This window comes from Lycorma delicatula, chromosome 6, assembly GCF_047948215.1.
Source record: "Lycorma delicatula isolate Av1 chromosome 6, ASM4794821v1, whole genome shotgun sequence".
In the NCBI taxonomy this organism is placed as follows: Eukaryota; Metazoa; Arthropoda; class Insecta; order Hemiptera; family Fulgoridae; genus Lycorma; species Lycorma delicatula.
In genome coordinates this window covers 139,902,428-139,921,941 of record NC_134460.1, presented here as the reverse complement: position 1 = coordinate 139,921,941, position 19,514 = coordinate 139,902,428, and the positions used below count along the sequence as shown (strand labels likewise).

The following is a 19,514-nucleotide window of genomic DNA, read 5'->3' as shown; positions in this document are numbered from 1 at the left end:
TTAGACTACACCAAACACTATACTAACTGTCATCCGATGACAGTTTAATTAATTTATTTGAAAACCTGTATCGTTTAAGGAGGAAGTAAACTATTTACCCTTATGAAAATGACCTTCATTGAGGGGTCATGTAGGGTTTAATTTTTTAATCTATTTAAATCTATTGTTTTACAGGCAGAACCGATCAGAGTTGTTATTACTGGAGCTGCTGGACAAATTGCATACTCCCTCATTAATGTAGTAGCTAGAGGAGATGTTTTTGGTGTTAAACAACCAATTATTTTACATCTGTTGGATATTCCCCCGATGATGGGTGTTTTGGAAGGTGTTGTTATGGAAATTGCTGATTGTGCTTATCCACTTGTTAGAGGTAAACATTTGCCTTTACTTTCACTTTTTCTTAGTTAAGTCTAAATTATTAGTATACCATTTAATTATTTTTCATATATATTATGTTTACTATCTTAGTGGTTAGTTTTTCTGACTATTTAATTAAAAATTATGGAACTTTGTCTTTAAATTATTAAATTTTGTGCCTTATGTTTTAACATTCATTTAACAGATGGGGGAAAAATAAAAATATCTGAATAACTTCGTCTGTTAGAAAAATATTGCATTCATATTGGAGTGAAGTTGGTTTAAGTTTTTTTTTAAATTACCTTTTAGCTTATATTTTTATGGTTTATGGTGTTTATGGTTTAGTTTATAATTTTATGGTTTTTTAAAGCAGTGATTAATTTCTTTAATATTGTTCAGTCTACATTAATGTCAACATTCAGTTGAAATTCCCATCTGTCAATGATCACTTAGTTAAAATTTCTGAAAGTAATCTTGAGATAAAAAGATATTCAACAGATATAAAAATAATTTCCTTATGATTGTATTACATTCAAATTAATTTTTACAAACCATTGTTTTGGTTTGCCATAATTAATCAGTGAATGGATAATGAGTTAAATTTTCTGAAATAATAACTTTAGATTTCATGAAAGCATTCTACTTTTGTACAGAGAGCCAGCTTAAACTGAATATAATTATAGCTAAATTATGTTTAAATAATTTAATAAGCAAACCAATGAGGTTAGAAATGAAACTAATGTAATTATAAATAATCAAATTAGGACAATAAAACTTAATAACACATGACTCTTAGTAGACTTTTAACCTTCTTTCAGTTGAGATTTCCATCTTAACTGAACGACCATGTTAATGGATTAGTAATGCACAATATTTTATAAAAAAATTAGTTATTTTATTTACATACAAACTATAAAATTACAAGTTAAAAGATAATTTGAAAGAATAACTTTGGTTAACTTGAATTTACTGCTACAGATCAAATTTGGTTCTATAAAGTCTAGAACTGGGTTTAATTTAATTTAATTTTATTTCATTTTTTTTTTTTGTACAAAGTATAAACCTAAACCTCCAGTTTATAATTATTGAATAAACTTTTAAATTGATGTATTTTTATAATAAAATGTTAAGTAAATAATATACTGCTAATAAAAGTTTATATGAAAACGAAAAAAATAGAGTTTCTCCGTCAGGCCTTATTTAAAAAATAGAACTAATAAATAAATATGACAAAAATAATTACATTGTGAAAGAGCGTGTTGTATAATTTTAAAGTTCTTTGTAGGTTTAGAACATGATGTAATGTCATTGTAAAAAGTACACAAATTAGCCAGTTGATAAAGTTATTCTTGTTGCATGAAGGAATAAACTGTTTTAGTCAACCTAAACAAAAAAAAAAACTCTTGATCAAATGCATGACTGACCATTATTTTAAATTATAAATTTTAATTCTTTTAATCCTGTATTATGTCTAGTAGTATCATCTAAAATTATAGAATTAGCAAGTACTTTCTAGGAACAAAGATTCAATTTTCATAGACTAAGGCTGAATAGAAATAGTAAATTCTATTTAAAATCTCAATTTTGACATTACCGCTTTAGCTATTGCAGTTGAGAAATTTGCCATTATAAGATTTGTTGTAAAAAAGGATTTATAAAATAATTGTTAAAAGCAAAACTGTTTGAAAAGTAACAAAAACATCCACAAAAATGCGCATGATAAGCTGACTAAATAATCATGATATTTTATAATCCTTTTTTTTTTTTATAAAAACAGAACAAAGCAACGTGATTGTTTAAACTTCTTTTAAATTTAAAGCATGTGGTCTTAATTAAATGTAAAAATTACATTGCGATTAAACATTAACAATAAGTAATTTAAATGAAACTGTATTATAAAAAATTATCCCCAAATCCTTATAGGTTTCTATATTTGATCAGTGACATAAATCTTGAATTAATACTGTATCTTAAAAAGATACAGTATTAATTCAAAATTTATCTTAAACCTCCAGTTAAACCTATTTAAAATTTTTAAACCGCAAAAGCTAGCACTCAAAATAGGGCTTTCTTCTAGTACACCTATGTTTTTGTGTTACAAATATTTTCTTTCATTAATTTACAGTTATTTAGATAGTAATAGATGTATATAATCAGCGTAGAAATATATGCTCAAAGATCTAATTCAAAATAATAATAAATGAAAAAAAAAAAACCAGCAGTTGTCCAAAATGCGAGTAACTTCACAGCAAATGAATGTGAATTCAAATTATTATATATAAACGTACTACATTCTATATGTAAGAATGATGTAGAAGATTTTAGTCAATTAGAAAAGCCATAACAGTTAAATTCTTTTAACAATACCAAAAGATCTATTCTATAAGATGCTTTTAAAAATTTATTATATCAGTAATTATTAATTGGGAGGGAGCCATGCTGAAAAATATGTATGATTTTTGTAACATATATTCAGTTATAAATCATTCATTCAAAAATCTAAGCAAATACAAGCATTGATATAGTTGAAAATTTTGCACTATTTTCATCTCTCATTTTAAGTGTGGGTAGTATTTTGGCTAACCTCCATCAGTTCAGTAAAACGCTGTTCTTAATTGATAAATTAAAATTACGCAACATAATTGTGGCTTTTAATAAATTTGGCACGTTTTTAAATCTCTGATGAGCAATATTTGTTCTGATTGACCTGTTATTAGATATTTTACAGTTTCATCAAAAGAAATATTATCAGAATCCAAATTTGAGTATTCGAATAAATTCCCTTATCAGCAAGTTCAACCTCAGATATATAGAAATTCATACACAAAACGAAAGTAGTCTACAAATGTACATGTGACTGAGCTGCTTCCAAGAAGTAAATGACCATTGTACGATGATTACTGATGCATTAATGCATTGCTTTTATAAAATTTAACCATTTTTTAAAGTGTACATTTATCGTATTTAATTTTTGTTACTCAATTTATCATGAATATTATTATGAAATAAATAATTGATATTAAAGGAAATAATTAATAGTTTTCTTATATCAATTTAGAAAATGTTCGTAAATATTTTACTTTTTTTATATGGGTTCATTAATTGAATATAGAATATATTTTTGTGACGCTTTTTATATTTGCATAATGCTCTAATAAACTACTCTACTATGTACAGCAATACAAGGTCTGTAAATAAAGTTATAAGGCTATTTTTTTTTTGGCAGCCAAAGTGGCAACACTGTAAAGTTACTAGTAAACATATGGTTATATGAGCAGCTGATTTATGTTAGGTATTAATATTTTTAATCTATTGTTGCCACATGAGACATAAAGGAATTTTTTTGTAAAAGAGTTTTTGTTGTGTTACAAAAATAATGAGTGATACAAATTATAAGCAACATTGTGCAATCAAGTTTTGTGGTAAACTCTGTGAGAATGCTACTGAAACTTTTTAAAAGTTGAAAAGATCATATGGAAATGACGCTCTGTCATGAGCCCAAGTTTTGAGGTAGTTTAAAGCATTTTCAGATGACTGGGAATCAGTTGCGAATGCTCTTGAAGATCATTAACATCAAAAAGTGATGACAATGTATAGCGAATCAAAAACTTGATACAGTACGAATGATTACTGTCAGAATGATTGCAGAACAGTTGAATTTGAACCAGTCCATCAAATTTTGACAAACAAATTGGACATGAAAAAAGTGTGCCACGATCTTCTAGGGTCTAAAAAATGTTATTACTGGTGATGAATCTTGGATATTTGAGTATGACCCAGAAACAAAACGCCAGAGCAAGAAGTGGCACACTACAAACTCAACACATCCCAAAAAAGCAAAAATGAGCAAATCAAAAATCAAAACCATGCTAATTTATTTCTTCGATAGTAATGGCATTGCCCATAAGGAGTTTTTGCCTACAGGACAGACTGTAAATCAGTATGTTTACCGAGAAATTCTCTAAAGACTACAGAAAAGAGTTGCCCACGTCAGACCAGCCATCAGACAACTGGATGCTGCATCATGATAATGCACCTTGACACACTGCACTCTCAATTAATGAATTTTTAGCAAAGAAAAACATTCCTGTAATTCCTCAACCACCTTATTCACCTGACCTGAGTCCCTGTGACGTTTTCCTGTTCCCAACTTTAAAAAACATCTCAAAGGATACCATTTAGGAACAGTAGAAAACATTTTAAAAAATGTAACCGACCATCTGAAGGATGTTCTGGTTTCTGAGTTCCAACACTGCTATGAAGAGTAGGAAAACCATTTGAAGCATTGCTTGGCTTTCCAAGGGTACTATTTCAAAGGTGTAGAGTCCATGTATAATTGGATTGTAAATAAAAGGTTTTTCTGAACGAATCTTATTACTTTATTTACAGACCCTGTATAACAAACTATACCAAATAGAATTCATGTGTAATCATTATAATTATTCATGTGTAATCTAGACATTTAAGTTTGAATATATTGCAGTCACTTTTCTGATTATTTTGATGAATCAGACTCTGGAACTCAAGCTATTTTAGCTAATCAAAACCATTGTTGTTTTAATTTGATGCATAGTCACATGATTTGATATTGATTCGTGCAGACAGTTGAAGAGAGAGCATATGTAAAAAATTCCTAGTACATCAATTTCCTCATTGTTATTATGCTACAATCTTTGTCTGTGTTTTTTTTACTTAATTGTTCATTCTTGAACCTCTGGCTTACTAACTCTTATTAACTTGCTACTTTATTTATGTTTTGATTTTTATCAGTTAAAAAATATTTCCATTTGTGTATATTTGGGTTCCAATCAAACTACCTATTATATTCTTGTCATGATAAAATGTGTGGGCTAAGACTATCTAATGATTTTCTGCAACCTTGAAAAAGTACGAATGTAAGTGATAAATTTATGTCTTATTTGGTTTTCTATGAAATAAATTTTTCTTTAAACTGCTAGAAGAACCTTTAACTACAAATCCAGTTAGTTTTAATTATAAACCACTCCTATTCTACATTAGTAACTAATGAATAGTAAAACATTAAAAACTTAACTAACATTTATGTTGGTAGTAAGCAACACATATTACATTTTTCTTTCATAAAACCAGATTGAGAATATTTCTTAAAAATCAAGGTTAGCTAGGAGTCCTAAAGGAAACAGCCTTTCCACTTCCTGAAGGAAAATGAAGGAAAGAGTCGGAAAATGGTGTCAGTTTGTATTAAAAGATTTATGCTGTCTGTTATGAATAAAATGTGATAAGGTTCTAATATTCATCGCTTGTTGGTACAGGTTTATAAATATATATATAAACTATTTTTACTTCTAAGGCATTAACCCAGATAAGGCTGAATTATTATTTTTTTTTTAATTTTGTAATTTCTTGAATAATTGTTTCCAAAAGTGTTAATATGTCATGCAAATTATAATTTTTCTCTTGTTCAAGTGATAGTTTTCAAAATATTGCCCATCTTTCCAGAAGGATTGCTAATATACAATCATGTATATTGAATATATGAATATACATTATTTTGACACTTAGAATACAATACAGTGGACATACATTAAACAAGTTTAAACCTTTTACACCCTGCAATATGAAATTTTGAAATATAAATCTGTCACATAGTGCTCCATTCCGTTGAACCTAGACTCCACCTTTGATGTACGAGATGGTCGTCGCCTTCGAGACACAATTCATCGCGTATTCAATTATTGCAGTGGCGACTTTTTGATGAAATGGTAGGTTGTCTAATATTCTACCATCATGCCTATATAACTGTCAGGAATTGTGTTCTCCAACATCAGTCAGGTGTGCAATAATTGGAAAATACCACTTCTTTCCTTTGATTGGAACTCGATAGAGAGAAAGTTTTTGATCAGCTCTGTCGATGCCACCCATGTGTAAATTGTAATTATAGATTGATTACTCTTGGCTGTAAAACTGAAATTCGCTTTTTCTCTTGTTGAGAGAAACGTGCTACCTGACAAATGGGCTATACCTGTCAAAATTACTTGCCACATAAACTGTGCTGTTATCATTCCATACAGTGGCAAGTACATTGGCCAAGCTGTTTGATTTGTAATGAAAAAGTTCCTCTTGGCTCTTTCTTTAGTTAAAACAGGTAAATTGCAATAACTAATTCGGGTCTTCCTTATTGTTCCTGTAGTTTGAACATTCTTTTTATTCAAGTCACTTAAATGAGGAACTGAAATCTACAGAATGTTTTTGCTTGAAAGGAGTAAAATCCCAGCACATCTCATTTATTACTTCCAAAAGTAGCCTGACTTTGGCAAACTTGTTATTTTTTTCAAGTTCGTCATTATTGCAGACATGAAGATTTGCCATATGTACTTGAATCTGTCTCTGGACATTGCCTCTGAAACCAACATATTATGAGATTATGAGCATCATTTGATGTCTCTCCCAATACATCTGTTTTCTTGGCAAAACAACATATCCACTCAGAAGTAATATTGCAATGAAGTATGTCATCTCATTTTCCATGCAGTCTTTCAGCCGGTTTCTCTTTGCAGCATACTGATTGGTTTGCTTGACCATCATGCTGATTACATCATCATCAAAGAAAAGTTGAAAATAAGTTAGTGGTGTTTTTTTCCTGACATTTAACTGTGCAAAGCATTGGCCAGCTACTGGAATGTACTGCAAGAGGCCATTTTATCCACTTCCCTTCAAGAACTTATCTTGAATTTGCACCTTCAGATAGACTAATAGTGAACTGGCGCCTTCTTTTAGGATGCTGAACAGAAAGTTCAGATGTTGATGCAATGACATTGGAGATGTTGCTGCAAGAACTTCAGCGAATGGGACAAGTAAGGCTGGTGCATTTAACTGACTGGCTGGCATATTGTCTATAATCTTCATTACCGGAGCTTCTCATTACCGGAGTCCTCATCTGCAGCTTTATTAGGTGGTAGCAATGAAACATCCAGACCAGTAACAGGAATTTCACTTTCATTTGATTCCAATATATCCAGGAGCTCATGCAAAGTTACTGGTTTCCTAAAATAAAGATAATATTAATAATAATAATGATGTTAATAGTAATAGAATGGCATATAAAGTGCAATTAGATGTTTAGAGTAATCAATAAAACGATGTAAAAGAAACCTAATCCAGAGCTATGAAAAAAATTCTGATTATGATCATGATGGGAATCGAAATAAAATCTTTGTAACTGAATGTTGATTTTGGTTTGCTGCTATAATGACTTGTTTTATTTTAGAAAAAACCTTTACTAAACAATGAACAACGGTATTCTCAAATTTCATGTCATTTCATTTTCTACCTGACCTGCTGCATTCCTTCTGGAAGGAAGTCTCTAAACAAACACTCACTGAATACATTATTTAACTTTTTTTTTTTTACAATAAAACTATGCAGTAGTATAAAGGAAACATTTTAGATTATATATTTGTTAGCTTCAGGATTAAAGATAAATAAATAAAGATATGACACTTATCCATCTACTAGAAGGTCGGGGAAGGCTTGCCTTCTTTTTCTTAACCTGGATTAGACACAGCTGTAGAATTGATGTTCACACACATATGGTCACTAAAAATATGTGTTAAGAATCACCTTTCCATATATTTTAAAATTATACAACACCATCTGTTGGATAATGAATCAACTACAAGAAAATGCTGTTTATACAAATGCATGACACACATCCTTCTGGAAGGCCTGCAGCCTAATCTGGGTTAAGAAAGTTCTCAGCCTGATGAAGAAAACTTTTTTTTTCAACGTAGTCACTTTGGATCATTCCATGTAAATTCAACCATACTATCCTACCCACAATCTCAGATTTTGATGATCCTTAGCTTGTTGTAACCATTGTTGATTTATGTCCCATAGGAAATAATTTTTGTTATTGTAAAAAAAAATGTTGACATCTAGGAATTATATTTAAACACAATTTATTTATAATATTAATTAATCAATTATTACTTTATTTTAACAATTTTAATTATAGAATAAAATTTACCATTGAAATTGAAAATAATAAAACATTACATTTTCTTGATGTTTTGATTGATTACAATAATGATGTAAAACTATATATTTCAAAAAGAAACTATTATACAAAATAAATAAAAACACACTGACAGTTTAACTGACAGCTTTTAACATGAAATCATTTTTATGCAGACAAAGGTTCATTAAATTAAACTTATTCTTGTATTGCGCTGCAGAACCGTCACTATAATAGTGAATTTCTGTGATGTAGGGAAAGTGTTCCTTGACAAAATCTGATAGCTTTTTCTTGTATTTTGTACACCATACAAACGTCATCTATCAAGTCATCTGATATGATGTAGTGTGATGAAACTGTATTTTCACAATCACAACTACTTAGGTTTATAATAACAGGATGTACTGTAGAAGAGTTCAAAGTCCAGTGGTACCCTTGAGCCTCATTCTGGATAGTTAAAGAGTAATTCTCGCTAAAATCCATTGAAATAACAGCAACATTTGAAGCAGAGGAATCTTTGAAACTTTAAAAAAATTTTGATTGGCACTTTGCAATGTATGAGAGTGGCACTAGTTTTTCTAGTTTGGTAGTGAGTTCGTCAATAAATTCACCAACTTTTGCAGTACATATGATCATTTGTGTTCCATCTGTTGAAATCCATCCATTGTTTGTATTCAATTCTGTCCTCTTCATCACACTCATCAAACTTTGTTTGTACAAAGTATGTTAAATTATCTAGAGGGGCAGTTTTCACAATGCCTAAGCATGGATTCACAGATTAGGGTTTTCACATAGCAGCTATTTATGAGCTCTTTATATCCCTCTTCAAGTTGTGCTGGATGAATGAACAATATGACATTTTGGTGAATGGTGTAGACACAGATAGAGTGGGTTCCACTGGCACCTGCCAAAATACACCATTTGGGGCGAAGTGTGCAGAAATTTTGAAAAATCTACTTTGACTTCAGGATACTCCCATTTAAAATTTGAGTATATTTCATTTAGATTGCTCAAAATTAACCTTATATTGTTTTTTTTCCTAAACTTAATGTCTTTCATACCAGGTAAAACCCTTGACTGTTCATCACTGATAAAAAATTTACAACCAGTATTAGCATTATGACCTCAGGCTTTAGTTTTTTCCTTCTTTTTGGTTCAGGTTTAGCAAGAAGACCTTTCTCTTTGAATAGACTTTGGGCTTGCTGAACAGAGTAATCAGAACTGTAATTTTTTTCTCAACCAGTTGTTAATAGCTGAACTTACTTCTTTGATGTCAGTTGAAGTAGTAGTTGTTTTTTTATATTTTCTACTAGCAAGTCCATTTCAGCAGCTTTTTGTTCCATTATTGTTTTTTTCTAGTGCAAGTAACTTTAAAGATGAACACCCCACATCTTTTAAAAAAACATTTAAAGAATAATAGCCTCTTTTTTTGACCTTTTTTTTAACTTCAACATCATTGTCATCATTTAGCTGTAAATCTGCCTCGTCACTACCACAATTAGCTGGAGTTGTAAGTAACATTTTATGACAACAAGAACATAATTTCTCTCCTGTTTATATTTTAAGCCCTTGCTTGACAATAACCTGCTCTGTTGTACTTACCATTCTTAAAGTTTTTTAATAGTTTCTTGTGCATTTTGTAAGGATCACAAGATTTTTGTAGGAATTTATACTTTTTTAAAAATAAACTCTTATGGTGAAGACAAACTTTAGTAAGATTATGAACTTCAGTTCGTAGCTTAAGTATATTAAGTTCTTTCTGAGACAATTCACTTGCATTTTCTATTGCTTTTTGAGTGACATAACTAGTTTTTTGACATTCTGTCTGTGTTATTATCCCTACACTGCACTTATCTTCCATTTCAAATTCAAGTTAAATAGCAAGTTCAAATTTATTATACCTGGTAATTTAATACAAATGTTCTAGCAGATGTCCTTTAATTATTATTATGTATTTTTTTCAAATGAGCAGCCTAGTTTAAAAATCAGTTACATCCAGATATTTTTGATATTGACTTTTTACTGTGTGTGGCTTAAATATGCAACAAAACAAGATTTATGCTTCTGTACCAACTAGCTATATCACAAGAAAAAAACTGCTTGATGTGTTTCAAAGTCAGCCACATCCTGAAATAATACAATACAGATATTTGAAAAAAGAATCGTAACTACCTTTTACATTTATTATAAAGTGTATACTGAAGTATTTATTCTAAATGTTATGTTTCTTTTAAAATAAAAGTAAATTATTTTGTAGTCTGAAATCAACTTTTTTGTTTCAAAACTATCCAAGTCTCAAATTTTGTATCAAAATCAGCCGCATCCAAAAAAATTGAGTTTTCTGCTAAATGTAAATAGTCAAGAAAATAAAATTTGTATTATTTAATTAGGTGTGACTTAAATATACTATAGTGAATAAATTAAACAAATCAATAACAATAATCAAACAAATCAAAAATGAAAAATTTAATGAAGTTGATGTGGCTGATTTTGAAACTAGGCTACTCAAATATATTACTAAAAAAATTTGATTTACTTAACAGTTTACTAGTATTAATAACCCATAAAAGTAAAGAAAAACACACAAAAACCAGAATTAATACATAAAATCCAAAGTAGTATATACCATGCTGTTTCCTCAGGAAGCACGAGTAACAGACTGACTAGGCAAGCAAAGAATAGCTTGTCTGATAATATGGCTGTTCAGACATGTCTGTCTCCTGTTGCTACTTGCATAGTTTCAGGAACAAACAAACATGGCTGCACACTTTCCAAGCTGGTCCTGTTTCTATTTGAAGCTTTCTTATTTTTGAACTCGATTAAGAATTGTAATCAAATAATTACTGCTCTAAAAATAATGCAAGCCACAGTTTAATAATTGACATAGGTCCTACAATGGCTCAATGAGTAATTTTAAAATCTTATAAATCTCTAAAAAAAGTATATAAAGGAATGAAAATCCCAAAAATTTTATTTATTTATATTATAGCCCATTTCATAAGGATTATTTAAGAAAAAAAAAATTTGTAATTATCCCTTTCTCTTGAGATATTGAGTTAAATGCTAAACCATGTTTTAATTTTTAAAAATCGTTACACTTAGAAGAATTTTATATTTTTCTTTAGAATTTCCATAGTTTAGAGAGCAAAACTTAAAAATTTCACGATTGGATGAAAAATAAACAAATTACAAATTATTTTATATTTACAGATGCTTTTTGTCTTTCAACATCTGACTAGCAAAACATAAAAACCTCAAAGCTTTGAATAGCAATAACATGATAACAAAGTGAGATAAGGAGTTGAAATTTGGTGCAGTTACTTACCTCTATAGGTGGAACAAACAAGCTAAATTTCATCAAAATATGAGATAGTGGGTGGGAAAATTGTTTTTTTGTGGTTGACTTGACATGGAATGACCCTTAAAGTAATTTGATAAACTTAGACCAACAACTTTTTAATACCCTCAGTATAATGCAGTTTGTCCAACTCTGCAAAATAAGCTGTTGTTTCAAATTTGACCTTGTCATTTGAATTGAATCTCCATCGAGTAAGCAATTTCTTCAGGTTAAGGAAGAGGGACTAATCACCAAGACCCAAATCCAGCACATATTGAAACACTTTATTGGTCATAGGTCATGAGTTTTGCAGCAACAATCTAAGATGTGTGTGCAAGAATGTGAGAATGTGGTGAAAGAGTACTTCTTTTATGGCCAGATGTAAATGTATGGCCTGAATAGCATCGTTCACTGCATAATACTCCCTGGTAATGGTTCTACCTTTTTCTAGATAGTCTATGAGCACTAATCTATGACATACCCACAAACACAGCCGTGATTTTCCCTGCAGTTGGAAAAGTTTCATCTTCTACCCACTGTTTAGACAGCTGTTCAGTCTGACATGTAATGATAAATCCATGTTTCATCTACTGTTATAAAATGTTGAATAAGTTCATCAGACTTGTACGTAAGTAAGTCTAAACACCCTTGAGAAGTGTTTGGTTAATGCATATTCGGTCACTTATTAACAGATGTGGCGATCATCGAATGGAAAGATTTTTACATACCAAATGCATTATGTAAAATGTAGGGAACATCTTGTTTATTGAGATATTTGCAGTGACAGCAAGGTCACATATCTTCAGTCAGCAATCATTTAATATGGTATTGTGGATTTTTGTTACAATATCATCACTCATAATGGTTTTTGGGCTTACTAAGTGTTCATCATCTTGATACGATGTACAACCAGGTTTAAATTCAGCAGCCCAATTTTTTATTGTCAAAAATAAAGGGAAGGATTTTTTTTAGAGTGAAATTTAACTTTTTGAATGTCTGTTGGAGTTAAATCTTTTAAAACAAAATACTTTATAACAGCTCAAAGTTTATCCCCTTTCAGAAAATGTAAAATCTTGTTTGCTTTACTTGATCACCACAAATAAGCAACTAAACACATTTGAAATTTTGTAGCATACCATGTATAGGATCATACTTAATATCATAGTCATTTGGTCATGCTTGCACAATCTTTGGTTCAAGCTGAGAATTTTCCCTGGTATTGTGTAGAAGGAAGTTAGTGAGTTACATGCTAAAGTTAAAACATTAACTAAATGTGAATACCCTTAAAAACTATAGTTTGCAAATTATGTAATTGAAGAGATTTTATAAGCTTAAATAGTTTTCGTCTCCATGTACACTAAACCATTATCTCTTCCTTCATCAGTTACTTTCTTTTGCACTATTGAATCCTCATTTTATGTGGCAAATGGCAAATTTAGTTGGTTCCTTTTGTAACTCACACTATCCTCTAATGTTATATAATTTTCCAGTCAAACAAAATTCTTCCTCTGTAGTTTCTTTAACAAATGTGTGTCCTTATATTGAACAGAAGTTATAATGTGTTTCGTTTAAATTTTTCTGTGTTGAATTATCAATTTTTTTCAATTTTAACCTGAGTTGAAAATTCATATATACATTCAGATGAGAGATACTCATCTGTTAGGTAGATTTTTATTGTATTTGAAATCTTCTTGCATCTCAGAATTATTTTAGTTGTTTATCTTTCTGATTCGATTGAAGTAATCTTACAATTCTTTGATTTTTCTTATTATTACATCTTTTTACTCGGTAACAAAATTGAAATACTTTTATAAAAAGAACTCTATTCATTTTTTATTGTTTTTTTTTTTTAATATAGTTTTATAAAAACTATGTATTTTTTAATTTTTTTTATAGCCAGAAATATATGATCGAGATGTATTGTTTTTGGGTTCTTCATTTCAGAATGTAATTTTAAAAAAAAGGCCAGTATGGTATGGATATTTTATTTTTTATTGTGAGCATAAAATATTGTGTACAATGAATTACAATTTTTTATTTGTATTTAAGCAAGATAACATTTCCTTTGTAGTAAATTAATTAATTTTGGTTGCAGTTTGTTTCATTACCACTATAAATTTTTTCATTTCTTGTATTAATTTTTTACGCATCAAATATGTTCTTTTTTAATTATTCTTTTTTTTGTTTCATTTCATAAAATCTGTATAACTTGTCTAAATAATAGCATGGTTACTGTAATTCTATGTTCTAGTGAATTTACCAAAGATGTAGATCATATAGATTTTGATTTTTATAAAAAATCATTTTTGTAGTGTATGCAAAATACCAAGTTTGATAGTGATTTGAACCAAAAATGTTTATCAATCTATATTACCTAAGCCATAATACCCTTTTATTGATTTTCAGTTAGTGTTTAATTTATTAATAATTTTAATATTGTTTTAAGTATTGTTGACTGTTCACTTCATTACATTACTGTTCCCTTAAGACTGTTTTTACTGTTTTTCATTAAGACACTAACTTTTTACTCCTAACCGTAGAGATCACCTGTAATATAATAATGTTATGAAGCACATCCTTGGTTAAATTCAAATAATTATTTTTTTTTTCTATATTTAAATGACTTTTCATTTGGGTTCTGATGTGTTAACCTGTACATGAGTATTATCTTACATAGTGAAATTAGTGTATAAGAAATTGTATAGGGTTTTTAACAAATTCAGTAAAAATTTGTTTATAATTGTTTTATTGTTTAAAAAATACATTATTTTTTTATTAATTTAACTTAGTTACACATTGAAATGTATTTTATAAACTAGTATTACTAAATACAAATGCAATTTTTATGTTGGAAATGAAACAACGGGTCTTTTTTTGGTGTGATTGTAGATGATATTATTTTAAAACTTTCACATTACAAAAATATAATTGAAGAAGAAATATTGAAAAAATTTCATGTGTTTTATCTGTTATTTTATTTCTAGTACGTGTAAAAATTTAATGGGCATCTTGTTATGGACAATTTCTTTGAGGATATCTGTATTAACTTTATTATATTTAAGTAAATTAAATTTTTAACTAGTGAAAAGAATATTAAAACAAATTTTAAAGAATTATGAAAGAACTTGTTAATAAAATTAAACTTAAAAATAAGAGTATGGAATGAAGTAACGTAAAGATACAAACAATTACACAAGTATAGTTCAGTTCAACTACAATATTGTGTTGGAACTGTCATCATTTGTAAAGAAACTACAATATTGCTTGTACATTGGAATTTGTATAGAAAACATTTTTTGGTATGGTGAAAATTATGGGAATTAATAAACCAATTGTCAATTGATTGTACAAACAGTTCCACTGTTTGATAATTACTCAATAAAAATCAGTTAATAAGATTGGTGCTTGGCACTAAGTAAATTGTATTCTCAAGTAAAGTTGGTCATAATCTGTACAAAAAACGCATTTGATGTGTGGGCTTCTTATCTCAAGAGAGTGGCAAAATTTTCTTTTTGCTACTTTTTTCTGAAATATAACAAATGAAGTGTTATATTTATTTTTTGGTTGATGAAATTACTTATAAGCTTGTTTGTGGAGTATTGTAGCATATGAAAAATTCCAGGATTTTAACCTGAGACCTCCAGATGAAAGGTCAAGATATTTCCACTTCACCATGTAAATATTATTAATAAAAGTAAAATCCTATTTACTGTCAATAACATGGAACTGTTAACATGGAAAAATAATATTATGTTGCATAAATTTTGCTAAATCTCTTTTATAATTATAGTAGTAGCAATATTGTGCACCATTTTCTATTGGTTTGTATATACATATATATATATATATATATATTTTCCTAATGAGTCGCATCAAATTATCCTTGCCCACATGTTTGTACATAACAGTAATCAGTTTCATCTTATTTCTCAAATCTTATCTGGTATTTATAAATTATTTCTAATTGATGTTTACACTAGTAATATTATAATGTCATTGTAATTATGAAGCACATGATTTATTTATAGTAATATGTTTAATTTTATTCAGTTTTGAGTAAATGTATGAATGCCAATTATTAAATATGCTCTGTATTTAAAAATACATGTATAATTAATTATACTCCCTCTTTTTTTTAACATAAACTTATCTTTAGCATTTTGTGTGGTGAGAATATATGTAACATCAATTTTACTACACTCTTTGTAGTAATTACATTTTAACTTACCTGAATCATACTTCTGAATATTGATTAATAGTCTATAATGAAGGTCTATTAATTTTTTGTGTTATGCACATTTTTGTTTGATGTCAGAGTATCTGTTAATGTTATTCCTTTTTGTACTGATTATGGGTGCTTTCTTAAGAGGAAAGGAGCTGATCTTCTTCGTAGATAATTATGTGTTGCAACTACATAATAATTCCCAGCCTAATACCATTTATGGTAATCCATATGATATGTATAACTGTTGATTATTTAAACCAGCCATTGGCTTGATATTCAAAAATTTTAATTAAAATTCTTTCATTCTTAATTATTTACCCTTTTAATATAGAAACACATACTATCTGAATATGGTGTATATTTGTATATGTATACATATTACATCTTACAATTTCCAGTAGTGGATATTCTTGAATTGCTGAGACCTATTGTATTTATTATTAATAAATTATGATTACTGCCATTTTTTCTTGTTTTATCTAAAAAACAAAATAATATATGTTGTAATAAATTAATATCATGTTAATGTCCTATCATATGTTAAGATATGTTTAAAACTTATATAAGATATGTCTGTCATATAAATGAAACAGATAATGTCCTAAAAATACATCAATATTATGTGTTTTTCTGTTTCATATATGTTATAAAAATTTCTGTTACGTATATAATATATAAAAATCCCTTTCAGCATGCTGGAAGGCGGAGGTAGATTTTACCGGTGCTAAGTAGGGAGATAAAAAAGATTTCCACCTTAAAGTTAAGAAAAACTACAAATTTACTCCATCCTCTTACAATTCCAGCAACATTTTGGTCATCTCTTGCCATAAGGGTTGGTCATATCAAAAATTGTTACAGACAAATGTTTTAGGTAATGTCTAGAGGACTAACGACCAATTTAAACAGATTTGATACTGTGCCTATTAAGGTAGGTATGATTTTTTTTTTGTCTTTGAAACCCCATTTTTTCCACCCTCTGGGCCAATGGTTGGTGATTTAAAAAACACTTTACTTAGATAAGTTTTAGGCCTTTATCCATAGAATAGTAGAAACTTTAAACAAATTTGATATTTTACTTAATAGGAAAGTTATAGCGATATTTTGTTTTTTTTTTAGAAAGCTATCCCATTTCCACCCTCATAGTCTGATTTTGCCCATTAACAAACTCGACCGAGATTTTTAGTCATTACATTTTATGTATCAATTTGAAAGTGATTGGCGGAAAATGACGGCAGTTATCGTGCACACAAGAAAGTGAAATATACATATATATACGTTTGAACTGATGGTGGTTTTTTGGGATATGGGGGATGTGAAATGCGAAGATAAGTCAAAATTTTCTGGAAGTAGAATCATGGAACCCATTACATTGGGTAGCTTTCTTATGAAGTCTACCTAAAAACACCTCATTAGTAAAAAAATGTTAACTTTAAGAATTGAAAATAATATTACTGTGTAATTTTTTAGTACTTTAAAAATCGGTTTTATTATTTTATAAGTTTATTTGATTTAATGTATGAGTAAGACTATGATAAAAAAAGGTCACCTATGCCTAAAATTTTATATCTAAAAAACTACAAATGCAAAAAGAGAAAAACCAATATCTAGATAAAAATAAGAAAAGAAATGGAGAAAAACAATGTAAAGAGTCTACAAGTGAGCATGTATCTGTGACTAAATTTCCATATTCACTTCAATGAGCAAGCCAAAACGTATCGATCTTCATATGTGAACTCTAGTTGTAACTTTTATTGATAGGCATTTGTATGAGCTGGTTGTGAATGTCAACTGGTAGATTAGCAGCTGCAACAATATTTTCACTAAATGGATTCATTACCCATCTCTTCAAGAAATCATTTTTATCTTCTAGGAAATACTCCATCAACTGAATTTTAGCTCTTCATGCTATGTAAACTGTGGTTAATAGTGTCTTCATACAAATTTTTTTTCAATATCACTGGAAGTGAGTGGAGACATATCAAAATTTTTGTTTTGAAGGCGAATAATTGAGATATCAAACTTCTTAATGAGAGCATATACTCATTATTCTGCAATTCCAGTGTTTATTGGAATACTCGTTAACACTTCCCCTTGCTATAACCATCTGACTTCTGTATGAAAAAAAGAGATTGTCTTTTTGCTCATTTCATCATATAGTTTAGCCAATAACCTATTATGTAATGGTTGATTTTTAATAAAATTGACCATTTATACAGCTACAAAGAATTTGAGATTTTCTGGCATATTTTTTGTGGCAAGAGCATGTCTACGAAGAAAGCAGTGCGTCCATTTCACCTGTGGTATGAGATGATCTTTTTTCAAATCATGAGATGATTTTTTCAAAAATCTATTTTTTTTTCTGTTATTCCCTTAGCACAATAACTGCATACTGTAATACATTTTGTCTAATTTTTGTTAAAGTTTTTATTAGCTTCATTAGAAACATCAAAAAGACATTGTCCTGTTGTATGATCAGATATTGATTTGCAAAACAACATATTTTCTTTGATTGATCTGGCCCTATCACATTAATATCTACAAAACATAAGAACTGAGAAATGTTTGCCATATCTATTAATTTATCAGATTGAATACTAAAATATTATCTTGAACTAGCTGAATTATTTGATCATGAACATCGGCTACCTTATTGATTTGCCTTGATAATGTATAGTTAGAAAGTGGAACTTATTTCTCTTTTTTTTTGCTTCTTTCACACCTATTAAAACTCTGACCATATTGCAGCGGGCATTATGAGGTTTTCTGTGATTATATGAGGTTTGAACATCTTAGCTACTCTTAATGCTATGAGATAAGATGCTTCAAGTGTACTTTTATCATTATGGCTTGATTTGCATATAGAAGATTGTTGATTTCTCAAAGTTCATAATTTCCTTTCGAAAAATTACAAGGGCTTCCTTTTATGATCTGAATTTTTAGTTTCCAAGGGTCAAATTAATTTTTACGGCTTCTTGCTTTTATCAGAGAGGACTTGAAAGCAAACAGTGCACTGTAGCTTTCCATCCAGTGAGGTAAAACCATAATTTAAATAACTGTCATTGTACAATCTTGTTATATTTTACAAATTGATTTGTTGGATGTGATGACTCATTTTATTTTTTCACAAATTTATCTTTTTGAATAAGAATGCAATTGAAAAAAAAGTTGTACCATTAGACTGCACACTAAAAAACCAAAATCTTAATATTATTTTCAATGAAACTATAAAAACTTAAGGTACCAGACATATTTTGCATTCGAAACTAAACTGATATTACAAGGAGCATGTAAACATCAATTTGGAACCTGTAAATTATTCATGTTTGTATACTTCATATATTCATGTTTGTACCCATTGCTATCAATGCAGCTAAATAGTTCTAACTAGGTTTCATTGGGTTGAGGTTGGAGGGTCGTGAAATATTTATTTTATATACTTTTATTTTACTTTTTGGGGTTCGTGGAGCTAAAAAGATTGAGAATCTACTGATCTACAGCCTTTGTTAGAAAAAAATAAAATGTAATTTAATTTACTTTTTACATAGTAACATGTTTATTTATTTCCATGTGGTTTTTTAAGGTGTTCAGCTGTTTCATCATTG

The 19,514-nt window shown here is 29.0% G+C and overlaps 1 protein-coding gene across 1 annotated transcript in view; it reads left to right on the top strand.

Annotated features, from left to right (window-relative positions):
* Mdh1 (malate dehydrogenase 1) overlaps positions 1–19,514 on the top strand; it is a 37,448-nt gene that overhangs the window by 203 nt on the left and 17,731 nt on the right. The window contains exon 2 of the mRNA XM_075368652.1: positions 175–370. Within this exon, the coding sequence (XP_075224767.1) occupies positions 175–370 (196 nt within the window). The remainder of the gene's footprint in view (positions 1–174; positions 371–19,514) is intronic.